We start from the raw sequence: 20600 nt of genomic DNA, 5'->3' as shown, positions 1-20600 counted from the left end.
GAATAGAACTGAATTCGCCTTAATATGTCACACATTTAAAATCCAATTACGTGATTCATTTTTATAGAAAAGAAAGAGTAAAAACTTTGTTCTAAGAAAACTTTGATGAACTACATGTTATATTACAGACAGAGTTTCCTCACATACGAGGTACGGAATATCTAAAGTCAACACGTTCGTACCTAGTATCCTTGATTTTGGTTTGACTCTTGTGAGTGCCCAGCTTCATATGCGTACAGAGCACAAACATAGGACATAATAGTAAAACAGATCTGAAATCTCGTCTATCCACGAATTCGAATAGGCTATTTTTTGTGGTAAACATACAATTAATTACCATTTTAACGTCGGTAATTACAATTAATTTTGGGGCGTAATTACCTTTTCTTTTTTAAAAAATAATAATTGATGGTGTAATAGTATTTTGTTATATAAGTTAGATTCACAGAGTTAAAGCTGTGTTTTTAGAAAATGATTACACGCTTGTGTGAGTCTTTTCAAAGATCTTTTTACAATGTGTGTATGACTAAGAAAATACATTAATTATGGTAACGCACTAAAACATTCACACACATAATTTGAATGTATGTCTACTGATAAACAATTTATCTAAAGAACGTAGGACTCCATATGAGCCTAAGTGTTCTCTCGTGGTTTAGTGTATGAGCATTTGACGCGGGAGCCTGGATTATTTTTCCAATGCTTCGAATCGTCATACTGCCGAGTCGTCACTTTCTTCTAACTACGTAATCAAACATTGATCAGCAACATTTCCTTTCGTCCTTTTCGAACAAATCAGTTTCTTATTACGATGCAGCAAAATGTTCCCAAATTACTTATTTTCTGGCAACCAATATGTCAACATAATTATACCCTTACGATAAATGCTCTTTTTCACACGATACAGTGCTTAAGGCAATGAAGACTAAAAGGGATGTCTACTCTGGGTATACATTACAGCAGGTCAGCTGTTCTTCAATTTGAATGAACTTCCTTTCCTTATGCAAATAGTCTTACAATGCTTTAACACCATGTGGTATGTATACAAGTTTTAGTTCGGTGCATTTGGCCATTTTCTCACATTTTACACAATATAATATATGCACAGTTATTTATATATGTAGAAAAATCTCTGGACCGAAAAAATAATTCCTTGTGAACCCATATTCCATATGTCGTATGCGTTAAATAATAAATAAAATGTACCTAGCCGTAACTAGATATCATAAGCGATTGTCCGCTTTATGGAAACAAAAATAAACAGTTTTATTAACAGGTAAATATACAATATTGAGCTAAATTTTAACTAATGTCAGGTCAGGAATTGAATCTATGTAACGATATGTCACATTATTGTTAAAACACACAACTAACTGCAACTTCATCTTTTTTTTTTTTTTTTCTGAGTGTCGCTGAGTAACCGTCGTATAAATATAAATATATATATATTTCCTCACTGAGTGAGTTAGGGTTCTTGCTTCACAATCAGGAAGTTATGGTATCCAATTTGATAGCCCAAGATCTTGAGAAAGGCTTCTCTAGGCCTTTCCTCAATTCCACCAGGTAAAGTATCGAGACCGTACCTTTAGGCATGACACCGTACCTATTTTCTTCCCTAATGTTATTTTGTTAATGTCAATTGGTTATTATACCAGTATAAACTCATCACGTATGTTATACCTGAGAGTTCGTTAAATAAATAAATATAAACAGTAGGCCAGCAGCTCTACCAGAATCTAGTTTTTCGAACGACCGCGAAAATAATGAAATAAAATAAAATAAAATAACAACAAAATGGATCACTTGATCTAGTTGAATTGGAGAGAATAATGTTAAACAATGTCCTCCTGTCTATAGCTGCCAATGGTACGAAAATTTAGTATTTTGTATCCATTAATTTAGATGTTACAAGCGTTTATCAAGATAAATGGTCCACGTTGTATATAAAGAATAATGATTCGGTACATTTTCATATTCGGTACTTTGTCAATAAATAAAGGAAACTTTCATTATTATACAACTATCCCATTAAGAGCGGAATTTTCAAAACTGTTGAAACCCATATTCTCTTATTTTTAGTTAAGAATTTTTAAACCGAATTTAACACATCCAACTTAAGCGAAATTTCATATTAGGCACTTTCTTAATAAGGGAAATGTTGATATTATAGAATTGAGCCCAACATTCTTTCTTAGGAGCGGAATTTTAGAAAATGCTGAAATACGTTTTCCCTTATTTTTATATGAGTTTATTTGGATATTATAAAATCTACCTCAGTTTTCCTTCTAAGGAGCGCAATTTACGAATACTCTGAAATATGTGCTCTCTTATTTAAGAGTTCATATATCGAATTTCTCGTCTCCACTTTAAGCGAAATCTCATATTCGGCACTTTCCTATAAGTACAGGAAAATGTCAATATTAAAGAACTTCCCTTAAAAACAATTTTTAAAAAACAGTGGAATATGTATTCTCTTAGGCTATTCTTATTTCAAAGTTAATAAACCAACATTCCCATCTCCTACTTAAGCGAATCCCCACATTCAACACCTTATGAATAAATATAGGGAAATTTCATTATTAGAGAAACCGCCAATGTCCCATCTCTCCCCTTTGGGGCGAAATTTTCGAAAATGCTCGAACATGCATTCTCTTATTTTTATTTAAGAGTTTATATGTCAAATTTCACATCTTCAACTTAAATTAATCCTCAACTGGATACTTTCTCAATAAAGAAAGGGATATTTGGATATTATACGAAAACCCCAACTCCCCTCCCCCTCAGAAGCCGAATTTTCGGAAACGCTGACACAGGTATTCCCTTATTTTTATTCAAGAGTTACATATCAGATTTTATATCTCCAACTTAACTGGATCTTCACATTTGGCACTGAGTGAATAAATAAAGGAAAATTTTAAGATGATTGTAATTTCCCTTTTTTAGTCCTTAGCAGCGGAATTTTCAGAAACGCTGAAATGTGCATTTCCTTATTTTTAATTAAGTCTATATACCGTATTTTAGATCTCCAACTTAAGCGAATTATACCATTCGACACTTTCTGATTAAACAAAGGGAAAGTTGAGTGTTTTATCAATGTATACCTTTTCTCCCTTTGCAACGGAATTATCGAAAACGTCAAAACACGTGTTCCCTTACTTCTAAACAGATGTTCCCTTACTTTTAACGAAGGATTCATATGCCGAATTTCATCTCTGTAACGCCAAGGACTCATGAGAAACACTCATCCTGGGGGAAATTTTGAACCCTCTTTAGAATAAGTATTTCCAAAAATCCTTCTTTATGCCTTACTTTCGTCACAAAAGGAATATACTCTCTAAATTTCACGTTAATCGTCTGGGTGATGATGCGTCACTTGTTTCTACTCTTTTATATATTAGTATACATTACTGAAATGAGATGAAGTCTTTAAGTTGAACGTTCCACAGTTATGCCCTTTACGCTAAGGGAGAAAATGAATAAAGCAAATGAATGGTGAAACAATTGGTGGAATGAGAAAGTGGGAGGAAACGGGAATACCCCGAGAAAATCCACGGACACGATATCGTCCATCACAAACTTATTTGGTTGGGAATCGAACCAGGGACCCCACGCACCAGAGGTAAGCGCTCTACCACTGAGCCACCGTGCCCCCTGTACACATTATTATAAATAATAATAATAAATCCGAATATTGATTGTCTGTCAGCATAATACAAACGGGAACAATCACCTCTCTCTTTTGATACTAACCACACCCGTACGGGCAGTTATGTGTTGTATTGTTGGGCGCGAACATCTATATACCCTAAGGCAGAGGTCTGCCCTGTGCATCATTCTGACTTCTCCATGTCTGCCTCTTTGTTGAACCGGAACACAGGTCACCCAACTCGAACATTACTCCCATGTTGCCAAATCTCCAACAAACACCTAGCACACATGAGCAATGTTGAATACAGAATCCTTCAAGTGAATCACTACACAACACGTACAGGATTGACTTAGACAACAAAAAAGAATGCATCTTGCATAAAGACATTCCGCTTGTCCAACGTCTAAAAATTGAACGATGCTATGCATTTGCAACAGAAGTAATCCAGGCACGACAGTAAGCACTGTTCCATGAACTACAATACAATGTTACGAAATTACTGCAATTAATCAGGGAAAAGACTAAAAATCTCAAGGTTATAATATTGTAACATTTCCTTGAAATATTTTTTCTCTTGCTACGCAGCTTCTACTGGCCACAGTTACTATCCTCTCCTCTTCCCCCATCATATATGTTCAACGAAACATAAGACGCATACAGCGTTTATGGATGGCTTATTTCAAGATAAATGCAACCCAAATGCATAACGAGGAAATGCTGTTCTCAAATTCAACCAATCTACGACCCTCAGCTGATACGATGATTCCAACGGTAAAAAATGATAACTAGTAAGCTGTGCACTGTAGAGTAGGGTGACTTTTCATTTCTTCCTTTTATTTATGGAATATTTTCATCGGCCTACCCCTCATCAATTTCAATCCCAACTGGAACACACAATTTTTAATCTTGAAAATCAGATTTTTAACAAAAGTTATTTTGGAACATTATCAGGGGTGGAGGATTAATTCACCCACACACAACTGACCCAAGCAGTGAGATTTGAGGGGAAGTTATATTCTTAAATACCATATTGCAAGAAAAAGGAATAGTTTTTATGAGTTATCCTCTTTTTTTTTTTTTTTTTTTAACAAAAGAGAGACTGACCAAAGCTTAAAACTTTATTTTAAATTATAATTTGTAACTGTTTCGGATATCTAGCATATCCTTCTTCAGACACGATCGATTTTTTTTTTAAATCGAGAGGATGAAGGAGTTAATCCTCTCGATTGATTTGAAACCGAAACAGTGGAAACTTCACAAAATAGGAGTCTTGATGTATCAAAATTCAATTTTTACGGTAGTTACGATGGAATGTATTATATATATATATATATATATATATATATATATATATATATATATATATATATATATATATATATATATATATATAAAACGAAGAAGGTAGTAGGGATTGTGAGAAAAACACAAAATATTGCGGATATTTTTTAACCGGGGAGGGATAAAATCACATCTTTATATTTGACATATTTTAACCTTAAAAAGGTGGAAGATTGGGGAGTAGCTCAGAAAACATACATCATAATTAAGTCACAATAGAGTAATTTTGGTGTAAGTTATCAGGGAAAAATAATTTTCTATTATTTTATTCTGAAATTATTTTTGTTACATTTTTTAACGTTTCTAATTGGATAAAATATCTGAAAAAAAAATGATATTGTCGAGCTTGACACCATTCATCATAAAACGTACTTGCTTAGTTTTTAGTGTTTTGTTTTTTTTATTTATAAATAAAGTGCTGTGGGCCTCAGAGCCCTCCCCCCCTTGTAGTACTAAGGGGCTATTCACCGCATTAGCTGTTATATTCCAGTGTTTTTGGTTATTTATTTTATTTTCCTTTGAAGCAATTTCGGTATTACAACATGCAGGGCAACTTTGAGCTATTATTCTTGTGCAGTGTTGCCAACTGCATATAAAAATTTAGTATATGCATTTATCTGATTTTTTGGCACCTAAATATTTAATTTTCTATTAGTTTATTCCTTCAAACCTGCTAACACCTAAATATGTCATTTTATATTATAATCACACACACACACACACACACACACACACACAATATATATATATATATATATATATAAGCAGTCTGCAACACTGATTGAAGACGCATATTTCATAGGAAATTGTCAGTTACTTATTCCGTAACTGTGACTGTATGTGGGAATCTGCAGCAGCGTTGGAACAATGGCTAATCGTGCTCTTCGCCAAAGTTCAATTGAGAAAGAACTTTTAAATGAATCTGACATAGAAGGTAGTGAGCTCGAATATAGCAAGGTGAAAATAACCCTGATGCAAAAGACAGTGATTTTGAACATTTTATTTGATAATGCAAATGGAACAAATGGAAGAAGGGTATGTTTTTTGCAATGAATCCCTTGTAATATTCATGATGTAGTGGTGGTAGTTTACAAAACTGACAGACAAGTCGTAGCTTGTTTGCTTACGTTTTACGTGTTCATTCCAAAGGTGCAAAAACCAGACGTTGTGATACTAGAAAAACTGTTGTGTTGGCAACACTACTTCTCTGGTGACATCCCCTATAGTGTCCAACGAACGTCCCTCACATTGTCTATCTATTCGCGGAAACAAAATTTGAAGAAAAAGGATTTCGTCATTCCAAGGATAAGAGGGATGGAATTATAAAAGATTAATCCTAAATTCATTGGAATACTAAAGTATACCCCACTCTTCCCTATTCTACCCCACTTTACTGCACCACTACCAAAATGCTTTTAAAAAGCGGCGTTGTATACATACTACACTGTACTAAGTTGCTATTGATATGTTTGATAGTTTTTCTACACAAACAAATAAAATATATAGGTCATAATTACTGACAAATAAAAAATGGTAACAAACAATTAGACACATGTAGTTGGCAACACTGTACTTAGAAACTTAGTAATAATAGAGAATAAAAATATATGAGAATAAAAATATATGACATCATCCCAGGTTCATACCAAACTAGATAAATTATTTTCCATGAGAAATAATGACCTTTATGCTGTGGGCCTCAGAGTTTTTCCTTCTTGTTGGTGTTGCAAGTAACCCAAAAATACCTTGGTGTTCCTAGGGTTAAGAGAGAGTTAAATAGGCAATCATGTATTTCTCCTTAATAGCTAAAACGTGCTTTCGCTACCTTCTTTCCTTTAGTACGAAAAGTTTTCATCATGCGCATTCTTCTCTAGCACATTTCAAACGCTTGAGTTTCTTCCTAATTCGCACTCACCTCTCTTTCAAAGTCAACGGTACAGTGCTCTCAATTTTGTGACGTATGGTTGCTTGTGCGACAATAGGCTACGTTCAGTGACTGTCTTGGTGATAGACTACCACCATTTAGATAAGTTTTTACGGAACACTACAGTTTGATCCCAATCTCGTCCTCACAGTGAAAGCTGAGTTAAATTATAAACAAAGTCAAATTAATAAAATTTCCATCAGAAGGGTAAACTGGAGCTAATGCGAATTACGTGGTCATTAATTCTCATAGCAAATACTGCAAACTAGAGCACAACATTCACTTGCTGCTGGAAAGAAAGCAAGTCCACTCATCTAACTGAAGTTACTCGTAACTCCACTAGAAATTCCTCTTAAGCACTGTATCCCTTCATATGAGTCATTCAATTACCTTTGACTGGCACTATCACTGACAAAGTGATCTTTGGTCGAAAAAAAGACATCCAACACTTATGCATCAGTAATTTGTTACATCACTCTCACTTTCCATTTAGACAAGGGAGAGCAGAGGGAAGAACGACGAGGAAATCAATTGAAACGCAACGCTGAATAATCACACAGAAACAGTTGTTACAAAAGAACTTGACGATTAGCCAACCGCAACAATAGCACTAACAAAAGAAGAAAAAAAGATTAAAATTCAACATGCGTTCTTCACTGCAGGCCTTTTATAGCTTCAATTCTACTATGTTACCCCTAAATATATTTTCCACCACAGCCCGCACTCCAAAGCTATTAAAAACAATGATCAACCAGCAAACAATGATATCCATTTAAAATATCCACTCCTAATATAGCTGATGATGACAACAGTGATGGTTTTCTATCGACAAAAATTAGACGAATTCTCCAATTAAAAGTAGTATTCAAAAGTTTCAGACGATTGTAATGTATTTGAAGCACTACACAAAATTTTCTCTCATATATTCACAAGAATACGAAATTACCATTATAACTACACATTTGACAAATGAAAGTATTCGTTACTGGAATGATGTTTATTTGTATGCCATATCGTTTGGCAGGTAATGCCTGTAACTGAAATGTTTTAAGTGAAATGGTATCTATATAAGTGTTACCTGCGAGACGAGACAGCACGAAATCTCGTCTCGTGGGTAACGCTACTAAATACTAATCGGGGGAACATCAAGAATGTCACTGTTGACTCCGGTAGAAGAAAACTCTTTACAGCTGCGCCGCGTGGTGTTACTACTGCCAGTAGTAAATCTAAATGGTCCGGAGTTGTGCCGTATGGTGTCGCTACTATAGGTAATAAAGGTAAATAAATCGTTCAGAATTGCAATTCCGGTTTTAATCAAATATGTTCTACTGTACAGTCTTAACAACAACTGAAGTAGGTAGCACAGCAATTTACCACACTTCATTCAAAAATTTCACATTATAATTAAATCAGAATTGGGTACAAATTTGAACTGTGGGATCTCTAATTTTACATCCACTGAAGAATTGGGATTATATGCTTAATCAGGCCGTTAGAATTGAACGCATATTTATACTGCATGCTATTAAAAAAAAAAAAAAAAAGAAAAGAAAAGAATCGGAGTTAATTGGTTTTCAATATTCTAAAGTCAAAGGTAAAGGTGATGGAAACTGATACAACTAAATGAAATAATTGGTGAAATGGAAAATGAAATAAAACCATGTTTAGCATGAACTTATATGATCAAAAATCTAATCAGAACTTTTCAAACTAGAGGAAGAGCCTTAAAACATCCGTCTCTCTCGCAACTATGATGTATGAACTTCACGCACCACTGTGAAATTTTCTGCCATCACAACTAGCTGTAAGTATTTCGTATTGAATTTAGCTGAAAAGTCCATGCATATCGAGTTTCTTTTATGTTCATGTTTCCTTCATATTATATATATATATATATGGGGCGCCCGAAGAAAACTTTCTAGAAGGAGGTCCACCTCCATGGTTGCTATATTACGTTTGGTATTCCTGATTCGGTTGCCCATGATATACATGTTTCACTTAGTTTGGCAGCCTCACGATATTCAGAAAAAGAAATGTTTTAAAAGTAACAATGTATCACATATACACAGATTGTTTTTCTATTTAGAATAAAAAATATTTTGTAATAGGGTGAAAACGTGTTTAAATGAAGATCCCTACTCAACCTCTGAAATGGTTTGGAACATATTTTTGTCAACTGCATAAAACCATTAAATCTCAAACAAATAAAACTAATAGTCAACGAGTTACACTGTAAGGATTTTTTTGTACTTACCTATTTTTTTCGAGTTCGTTATGAGTTGTCCTGTGAAGAAAAAAGAAAACGATTAAGCACATATACATGCATTGAGCAAAACATTAAAAAGAAGCAAAAGAAAACATATGCAGTTCAATCATATGCCTTCCCAAGGGTATAAACAATTATTGCACACGAATAGCAAAGAACCGAACATAAATTTTGATAATGTTAATATGAAGTCTGCAACGTTGATTGTTGTTCATGAGACCTAGCAAAAGCAGAAATCACAATTTTTTATATTCCTTTCGGTCCGAGTTGTTTTGCTTATCACGCGCTCTCCCTATCCTTTAGCACAAGTTGTAAGAGGTGCACACGAATAGATAGGTAGGTGATTTCTCAAGCGCTTGGCCGAACGTATACTATATCATTAGAACAACCCACATTATGCTGTATTTTTTTTTTTTTGTTTAATTATAATTTATTTTTCCAAATTATACTTTATTAATTCCAATCATTGTTTTATATTAATTGTGTATAATGTACAATATTTACTATTTTATGCAAACAATTTATTTCATATTTAATGAACTTCCTACTTAATGCACTGTAAAGAGAGATGCTTTACTCGAACCAGTTGTTTCTATCACTTGTGTGCGCCTTAGAGGTGCATATACAGTATACAGAAAGGGAAAGTAAAAGATGCCATCAAAAATTACAGAAAGTGCTGAAGTTCAAGAGGTACACATAACAATATAGTGTGGAGTTCTTGTGTACTATTCATTGTTGGCAAAAAGTTTTCTTCTTTTCTCCACATCAAAGTATTACACCGAAAAATTTACAGAAACAAAAATAAGCTTTCCATTGTTGCATTGTTAATGTTCTAAATGATTTTGCAATGTAAATATTGGTTTTAAAAATATTACTACAGTATGTTAAATTTGCAGTTAAATATAATTTTCCAAGAATTATGCTATATATTTTAAAGTATGCTTTATTTTCTAAAATTATGTCTTATTATGCTTTTAAAATTAGTTTTTTTTTCTGGACCCTTAGACAACCACAACCATGTTCAAGGCACCAACCATATGTCTACATTGCTATTATGCTTTTAAAGCTCTTTATGCTTTTGGGTTGCCCTTATAATCATACTTTCAATGTAACTACCTTTCATGTTCTGTAAACTCTTACGAGCGAAGAGGACGGGTGTAACATATATTCAGATATCCTATTTTGCACATCCTGCACATTTTCATGAATGGCACAAATGACTTGATCGGCTGCTTTGAACGCTATGGTACACTGTTAGCAAGTTGATTTAAAATTAGGACGAAAGGAGCACTTTTCACTTGCAGGATGAAACCAACAGGAACTGACCAAGTGCAATATATCTTCGCACAATTCTTTTTGTTAATACAATGTGTATATATAATTAGACAGTATATATAAATTAAAAACAGAAAATAATAAAATACTTTCTTAATGCACTTTACATTATCGAAATTCCATAACACTTTTTTTTTTTTTTTTTTGTACAAACATTTACGGAACGAATAAATAATTTTTGAATTACATTTTAACTTCTTTTAACTCTTTAACTCTTACTGTGATCGCTAGTCTCAGAAGCTACAGACAAATATGAAAGTGTTACATTTGTAATTATTGGTACAAACTACATGGGCCCAAGAGGGCATGTACCCCAAAGAACTTGTCTATAGCAACACTGCCAATCTGAAAAACTCATCGCTGAGAGAAGTATAGGGCACCTTTCATTAAAGAACTCATGATGAATGAGGCTGTATGTATATGAGTACCGCCTTCTCCACCACACGTTCAATTTAGCAAATTTAAAGAACTAGGAGGAACTGAAAATTGAGATTTCTGCTACTATTTTAAGATACCTTAATAATCCAATTCTTATTTTGTTGCATGATAGGTTATCTTTCTTATCTTCATTACATGTAGCAATCCTTGAAGGCAGCGTTTCACCTATACAGCTCTTCATTATGATTCTCTCTCGCCACACACGCACACACACACGTATATCTATCTATCTATATAAGCTGAACCTGCTGTTTACACAGCGCACAGTTCTAATATGAGCATGAATATCCTTCTCAGTATATCTGTGCAAGTCATTTTACGGACACAAGTAAAGGATAGGAAAACTCTCAAAGGGAATGAATTGCTATAGTCAAACATTTAAATGTAGTACAGTATTTTAATATCTAGAATGTTGGAGTGAGTTTGTGGCAAACTTGGTTAAGTGATAGATGATACTAAATGTAAATATTTTTTCTTATAATTTCATATCCGAGTACGCTTCATTGTGGGTCCATAAGCCTTCAAAAAGTTGCTACATTGCAATAGGTTTTGTCATTCAGATCAAAGCATAGCGCCTGAAATGTCCGTCAACCCGCTATACGTAGCTCCTTAACTGGTTGTCTTTCCCAAGGATATCAACCTTAAGGTCCTAGTGGCAATATTAAACTAATAGGGTCAAAATGACACTTAAAATATGAAACGAACAGAAAAATAAAGACTTTTTTTTAAATTTGAATGAGAACTGGCAAATCTACATAAAATGTTGAATCGACCAGCGAAAACGGCACGTTTCTAGCACTTGTGGTTTTCGAGATCTCAGTGTCGAAAGGATTGGTCACAAACATACAAACTTTTCTTGACCAAACATATAAACCTGCTTCCCTTTGGTTTCCTGATTTCTTGTAACACTGAACAGTAAAAGATGTTGTGAAAACAATTCTAAGAAATTATGATTGCACACCATGATGGCCGTCAAACATACAGAGGTGGATTTAACATTAACAGCATGAAAACAACGTTGCTTCAGTGTGTCCAAGTTCCAAGGTACACTGGTGGCCAACTTACAGAGTAATGAGTAAGGTACGTGGGAAAATGCAAATTCCATGAAAGAAAAACCAACACAGGCAAATAGCCAAGTTAACAGGTTTTACTGTAACTATATATAACATTCGTTGGGTTCGATAAAATTTAAGGGAGGGAGTGTTTAAAACGCTATCCACAGTAAAGAACGAACGAATTCTGTGGATCATGATACTAAACTACATAGCATCACATCCAAAATAGCACTATATAGCTTTAATTTTCTAAACTGAACTCTCTAAAACTCAGGATAAAATGTTTCCCGAATTGAGAACTAGGTATAAACATCATATATACAGGGTGTTTCAAAACAAGACCTACAACGTTTGGGAGGTAATTCCTGACACCAAGATACGACAAAAAATATAGACCAACTCCGTCATTTCGGATTTATAGGCTGCCGTAAACGAACTTTAAAGGTCCATATCTCCTATACAATGGGACCTACCGTAGTCGTGTCATGACTTCACTGTGGAACTAATAAGTGCGTTATCCAAAAACACATGTTTCTGAATCCTGCGGTACTCACGTAACAATTTTTAAAGAAGAGGTTTGGCTACGGGCAGTGGAGGATCTAGCACAGGGCTCCCACAGTTTTTGAGTGGCAAAAATAATTTAAGCTATTATTTACATATTTTTGAAAGTTTATAATAAACTCATGATATAAGTATTCTTACGATAGTCAGGATTCTGGCCGACCCCTCCAGCTTTTACTTTCTAGATCCGCCTCTGGCTACAGGAATATAATTTTAAGTACTCACAACTATCACTTGTTTCGTTCTCTCGTGCAATGTATACAACTCGATGATTTTACAGAGCTGACAATGAGAAAAACAAGTTGCGTGTATATCTGGCTTCCAAATATACCACGGAATTATAGCTCTCGTAATTAGTGGAAAAGTGGCAGAGGACAATTCAACCCAACGGGCTTTAGTGGGCAGAAGGATGTAAGCCGTCATCATCTTCACATTTTACCAACGTTTCACACCAAAAATGAACAATCTAATGACATAAAGCCCTGAATAGATCAAATATAACATTCTAGCTTATGGGTTTATTTGCCACGGTTGTTCTGAGCTTAAGATATAAGTAAAAAGGCTTTAAGAACAAATAATAAAGAAACTAAGTCTATCTGATGGATAAAAATAAGAAATTATATAAAAAGTAATGAGTTGGTCAGTACCGGGCTGTATACCTACTTTTGGGCCACCCTGTATAAGTCAGTGTTTTTTTTCAGAAACAATGTTCCGGGGTGGCACACTTAGAATTTCGGGGTGGCACTGCTGGTACTATTCTATTTATTATTATATTATAGACGTATTTTTTGGTCTTCTCCGGGGGGCACTCTCAGAGCTCCGGGGGGGCAATGCCCCCCCTTCCCAAAAGCATGCCTGGAAGAAGAAACACTGATATTAGTAGATAAATAAAATACGTTGACGAAATACCCCTCGAGTTTAGTGCAGAACGAAATTGGGAAGACTACAATAACAACGATTGAAAGAAGCGGAAAAATATGTAGACTCATCTGGCGCAAAGAATCGTGATTTGGACGTGGAAATAACACACAGAATGCAAAAAGGATGGTGAAATTGGAAGAAAATAAGTACCCTTCTGTGTGACCGAAGAAATGTCATGGTAATGAATCAATGGGTGATTTACGAAACAGTGGTTAGACCAAAAAGGTTACACGGAGCACAAATGCCAATAAAGAAAGCGCGCGAAAAAAGTTTGAATTATATGGTTACCTAAACGAGAACGCTGCACTGGATATGTTGAATAACAAAGGAATACAGAACTAGGGAAGAGAGTATGGGGAACAACCAAAGTTAGAGTTATCTAAAAATGCCCAAGAAGGAAGAGCAGTATGGTCAGTCATCTAATGACAAGAACAAAATAAAATGAAATCTTTAAGTTTTACGTCCAGCGGTTATGCCGGTTAGGCTAAAGGAGACGGTGATTATGAGAAATGAATGAAATGGTGGAATGAAGAAAGTGGGAGGAAACGAGAGAACCCCGAGAAAACCCACGCACACGGTGTTTGTCCACGATAAAGTTCACTTGGCGGGAGCAGGGTTTAAACCCGAGACCCCATGCACCAGAGGTAAACGCTCTACCACTGAGCCACCGCGGCCCCTAATGACAGGAACAAACGACTGTGGTTAGAAGAGTGGTGACAATGGAAGTGGATGGGAAGAGATACAAGAAGACCAAGAAGGGAATGGATGGGTATGGTTAAGAATTACTTCAGGGGATAGGTATCAAGAGGGTAGAATTTCGGGGCAGGACTTTATGGAGAAGACTCATCAGAAACGTCAAAGAGAAAGAAGTTCTTCCAAATTCTCAAATGCGTTTCCACCTCTCTCTCTCTCTCTCTCACACACACACACACACACATTCACATATATATAGGGTGATTCAATAAGAACGTACCAGGCCTATACCGCAGCTAATACTGAACGTAGAGCCTTCAAACAAAAAATTGCATTACCAAATCGTATGTGTAGAATGCAATAAAAATAGTAGCGAGACCAGTGGCGTCTCGTGAATACCTCAAACGAGGGGCAACTTCAAAATTTGAAATGGAAAGTGGATATAGCTGTTGGAATCATTCGAAAGGACATTAAATGTCATGCAACTTTTAGAGAACAGACTTTGTCATATCCTTTCGCATTTAGCCGCTAGAGGCGTTGTTGCAGATTTGTATCTGACTACCCGTAGCAGGCCTTTATCTCAGCTAATAATGCACATAGAACTGTCAAACAAACAATTGAACTACCAAATCGTATGTGTAGACGTCAATAAAAATAGTAACGACACCAGTGGCGTATCGTGAATATCTCCAACGGGGGGCAACTTAAAAATTTGAAATGGAAACAGGGGTTGGTTGTGCCTCCAGAGAAACAAGCGCACAATGGGAGAAACTTTGGAAAATGAGGGAACGAAAAGTATGGAAACAAAGTTACCCTGAAAGTGAAAATAATGCGTAAGATGTTGAACTGCAAATTAAGAAGGGAAACTGGCAAGGGCAGGAAAATATAATATAGACTAAAGGTGATAATAGGGAAGGATATAGAAATACATATACGGAAGTAAATTCGATGAAAATAGAAAAGTAAAAACTAAGATGGAAATGAGTCTTTAACGAGCGAAATGTAGCATGAGATGATGAAAAGAATATATTTAGTTGCATGACAACAAGTATAAAGTATGTATTTTCGCCTTAAATCGAAATCCAAGTTAAGGAGAATCGAAAAGAAATAGCAATATTAATGGACAAGTTCAATAATATATAGCGAAATAAAGAATGGAAAGGTAGATGATATATTTATCTGTTTATTAGAATGTAGAAGAAGAAGATAAAGAAATACTCGGAATTTGAAATCAAATGAAGAGAGTCGTCATAAAACTTCTTAATTACCTAAAAATCGGATAAAATGTATTAGGACCTAAACTACACTTGCGAAACTGCGTAGGGCACAGAGTAAGGATTCACGAATCTGGCCCAAAATTGATATACAAGGTGATGGTAGAGAGTGCTGTTTCCAACATGGTATCCATGGCATATCCTCATCCCCCTCAATTTTTAGATGCCAGAGACGCCAATGCTTTGAACTGGTAAATCCATATGTACTCACATCGAAACGACACGGGAATTCGTCATACAAATAGGATGTGACCACACAATCTTCGACAAACACCACCCACATCAACAAACCATGGGGAAGATGTAGAAAGTTTGTTATTGTTGCTGACGATGTGGAAAATCCATGCACTAAGACAATATGTATGTAACCTATCTGTCACTTCATACTCGCTCGCGAATAACATCAATCTTTAATTGTCACAGGTGACGAAAAATGTAGCCTCTGAGTCAAAGTCACACACAGGAAATACTGGCAGTTGCCCCCTACTTTTTTTGAAGTGACCCCTTAATGTATATAGTTTCATTTGGAAATGTAAAGTTTTCATATGTATTATTGCTTCATAGAAAAAATGGTGCCATATAATATTTGTCGTTTGCGTGAGTACGTATTGACTATTTTTCTTCCCATGGAGTTACGAAAGCTACAGGAACTGAGTTTCAATTGGAATTCAAAGCCAATAAATTTGTAACTGCGTATTTCTTTAAATGCCATAGCATATGCTTGTAGTATTAACTATATTTCATTTTCGAAGAGTAACAATATACGTTTAATGACATGTGTGGAATTAAAAATTTAATTTGTTCATTAATCCCCAGTTTTAATATAAGTTTTGCAAAACAGGCCTCATTATTAATTATTATGATTAATATTATCCTTTCTATTTATTTGTTTTGCAAATTTGTTATTAAATAATATGATCACAATTTTCCAAATAGAAATTTAAGATGTGCATGAGCAAGGAATCAAATCCCTTCTTAAGGTTAGTGTAAAGGGACAAATTTTGCCAATAGATGTCACTACAGTCCTCGTATCTTTCCCATGTATTTTTTACTCACGAAAATTCACGATTTCTCTTACAAATTTCAACTTACAGACTTAAAATTTTAGAAAAGGAACTGCATAATCTTTCGAAGGCAGTAATCCGTGCAGATTTTTTATTTAGAATTTTCCTCATTTTTGAAACAGTTCCATTGTTAAAGGTTTGAATATCATTTCAACAATGGAGAAAATTCTAAATAAAAAATCGGTACGGATTACTGCCTTCGAAAGATTATGAAGTTCCTTTTCTAAAATTTTAAGTCTGTAAGTTGAAATTTGTAAGAGAAATCGTGAATTTTCGTGAAAGGTAAAAAATACATGGGAGAGATACGAAGACTGTAGTGCCATCTATCGGCAAAACTTGTTCCTTTAAATGAAATGAAATCTTTGAGTTTTACGTCCCACGGTTATGCCGGTTAGGCTAAAGGAGACGGTAATGATGAGTAATGAATGAAATGGTGGAATGAAGAAAGTGGGAGGAAACGGGAGAACCCCGAGAAAACCCACGCACACGGTGTTTGTCCACCACAAAGTTCACTTGGTTGTTCCTTTAAACCAACCTTAAGAGCACAAAGGGCAAGCACCTACTTGCGTCGCTCTTGTCAACTTACTTAATAAAATATGAAATATAATATATGGTATTTCTGAAAAGACATTATCTTATTAGTTATACAACCTTCTAGGAAAACTAACACTGATATGCAAATATTCAGATCATATCATGCCCCCCTTCCCCCCCAAACACACACACTTTTAATGTCCAATCGCCGCCACTGACAGAGCAATATGGCAGAAACAGTAAAACTCAAGTATTCAAACCTCCCTTGGAAGGATTTCCTTTTTCAAAGGACAACACCATAAAACGTTAAGTTATCAAAGGAACCTGAACAATCAGTGAAATTATTTAACTTATCACACCAAACAAATATAGTACGCTTGAAGTAGAAAAATCTTTTTGAGAATATATATTGCTCAGTCGCTTGTTCTAAGCATCGAACACCTGATACAAAGTTAAAGAAGTTACCGAGTCCAGAAATCAACTGCAAGTAAATGAAGACTCATATGTATTTAGTTATCAGTAAAACTTCAAACAGCTGAATTATTCAATTAATATGAAAAACAAAAAACTCCATCGCACTTTAAGGCTAATGTCATCACCTTCACACGAAAGTCACATGAAAAAACGAAGTGTAAGTTTTAATGCTTGGTGCTTATTCCATTTAGGCTAAAGAAGGAGGACGATTAATAAAACTGAATAAGTGTAATACATTGAACCCAAAGAAAATGCACGGACACGATATTGTCCACCACAAACTTGTATGGCCTTGGGGTCGAACTGGCGACTTCTTATACCAGATATAAGCGCTCTGCTACCGTGACCTCTATTTCGGTAGAGTCGCTTTGCATATGTTTTGGCTGAGTACTCTGAAGCAAGGAAGACTGACTGTTTAAATAAAGTAGCTACGTGGGGCTACTAAGCTCGCATACTTAGCAATGTGCCCTGGTCCTTCTAAAAAATCATGTATGCAAAACTGAAAATTGTAGAAAGAAGTGAACCAGTAGTCAAAATTTAGTATTAGAACCGCCATGTATACAAAAACTGAGTACAGTACGGCATTATCATAGAGATGCAAGCATTCTGGAAGGGAGAGAATTTTCCTTAAATAAATTAAATAAACTCGCCAAGATTTTACCATGCTTCCCTTTCTATCCGAGAAATTTAGGACATTTTTATTTTATTTTTCAAAATGAAGAAATTCACATTGTTCCATCTCTCTTTCATTATATATCACGAAGAAATATAAGAATCATGGACGCGATGTGTTCTCCATTTTCGAAGTATAATGATTCAGTGTCGGTATTACTTATGCCGAAAATTTAATTCCATGGAACCACCACTTAAGATAACCTAAAGCTTTAGTCACATTTTATAGGAGCTCAAATAAAATTGGAGGAAGTACTTTAAAACTAATTTCCAGGTTTCAACTACAAATATTTTGTCACGATATAAAGAAAAAGAAAGAAAAGGTTCTATCCAGTGGCGTAGCACACTTTTGCGCCCCCCCCCCCCCGCAAAGTATAGAGAAAAGGCCCTAGTTGTAAAGCCGACAGAAGTAAGGTTAAGTTCTATTTCTTTATATCTTTATTCATCGCAAGACTTTGAGGCCCCTATACCTCGGGACCCCCGCACTGCGGGGGTTGCGGGGGCAGCTGCTACGCCACTGGTTCTATCAATATGCAGCTTTTAGTAGAGGCCTCTTACTACAGTACTTGTCTCACAACATACCAAAAAAAAGACAATTCATCTCTTCAATTTTGCAACCAGTACTCACATAAAATATTTGAAGCTCGTATAAAAATGTGATCGAACTGAGTAGTAGTATAATACAAACAGAAATAATACAATATAAGCATACTTTCAAACCAAATGATTCTAATGCTTTTATGTTTGTTTCTTTGTTCGTAAGTGTCGTTTTCTTCGCTACAGCTCTGAAGTTACATAATTCAGGAAACCCAAATGATAATGGATACTAAACTTTCAAGCACTTATAAGGTGGAGAAGCAATCAAAACATCATGACAAGTTGGATTGCGTAAGCTAAACAAAGCAATGCCAGTTAGAAAACTAATCAAGCTCACAAGTACTGGATGCTGTAAAGACATTTATGCACTTCTGGTCAGTATATAAGATATCTACCTGAGCCTGTTAAATGCCTTTGTCTTCGATACAAAGCATTGTGGCTTCTGATAAATCTGAAGAAACCAAATCCTTGGCGGACGAGCTAAATTGAAAAATAATACGTAAGAAAACTTGCGGAACCGCCGCAAAGAATACAGGATACTAAGAAGATAAAAGGAATAACAACAGGAAGAGAGGTGTTAACTATGAAATCTAAAGAGGAAAAGTAGAATAGGTGATTTGTTGTACGTACACGAATTAGAAAAACGAAACTCGCAGTCCTCTCAAAAGTTTTCGCAACAGAAAAAGAAAAAATAAATAACTACTAAGACTTAGCAATGTGATATGAAGAAAATTAGTTGAGCCTAACGCACAACCAATGAAGAAGAACTAAGAAATGGTATTAAAGCCAGTAACTCCAACGTCAAGGGAGCTGCGCCGAATACTGGCTACGCTGCACGGTCACACTTTACCTTTTACACACACCCACACACACACACACACACACACACACAAAAAGAGCGATGCCATTACTTTTTCTTTCTTTCTTCCTTTCTTTTTCGGTATTTGGACTTCTTGAGTATCGAAAGTTCTCTGTGCTTGCCTGAATAAATTGAAAGAAACTGGTAGAATGATGAGTGTAAAAATGAATCGACCATGTTAAAAAAAAAAAAAAAAAAAAAAATCACTTATGCTAAGTGTGTGCATTGTTATAGATTCGAATCAGGTACTATATGTCTTGTACCAGCCCCATTATTTGTGAGGGCTTTTAGGATTAGGAGAAGAAATATATTTTTGCTTTCCTGTGGTTAAGCTGAAAATTTCAGTATGTCCCATTTCAATCTCAATTTCCCAAGCAGCTAAATCCAGCAGCATAAAGGGGCACTACACTCGCACTTCCCCAAATGTGGGTTTACTTTCCCTTGCTAGGGTTCCTGTACAAAAAATGAAAAATACGAGCCTAGTTCCTTCCCTTCAGTTATCTACTCTAATCTCAATCACTACTCCATATTAAATATACACACATATTATATCATGAAAAAAAAATCAAACTAACATGCGGAATTTATTTCTCTGTATTCTTACTTTCTTATAAAAATTAATTCTTCCAAGGTTTGCAAGCGACCTGATTTAACATTCTACCGCACAAATATTCTTGGAAATACATGTCTCAGCCATAATATTTTAAAGAGAGTTGTGTTGGTTTTCAGTTTAACGTCCCTTTCAGCAGCGAGGCTATATAAGACAGGACCTACGGTTTAACGTGGAATCCGAATCACATAAGCTCCCGCCAGGAATCGAACCCCACGTCTTCCACACCAAAGGAGCGTACGCTAACCACTTAGCCACGGAGGAGCTCAATATTTTAAAGAGAAGCAATTAACGTATCAACTCTAACATTGGTCACAGTATCTCAAGAAATGG

The 20600-nt window shown here is 35.3% G+C and overlaps 1 protein-coding gene across 1 annotated transcript in view; it reads right to left on the bottom strand.

Annotated features, from left to right (window-relative positions):
- LOC145692226 (max dimerization protein 1-like) overlaps positions 1 to 20600 on the bottom strand; it is a 291446-nt gene that overhangs the window by 260267 nt on the left and 10579 nt on the right. Inside the window, exon 3 of the mRNA XM_081767524.1 lies at positions 9169 to 9198. Coding sequence (XP_081623650.1) covers positions 9169 to 9198 — 30 coding nt within the window. The remainder of the gene's footprint in view (positions 1 to 9168; positions 9199 to 20600) is intronic.

Source organism: Thermobia domestica, chromosome 1 (assembly GCF_964235325.1).
Source record: "Thermobia domestica chromosome 1, izTheDome1.hap1.1, whole genome shotgun sequence".
Taxonomy (NCBI): domain Eukaryota; kingdom Metazoa; phylum Arthropoda; class Insecta; order Zygentoma; family Lepismatidae; genus Thermobia; species Thermobia domestica.
This window is presented reverse-complemented; position numbering and strand designations above follow the sequence as displayed.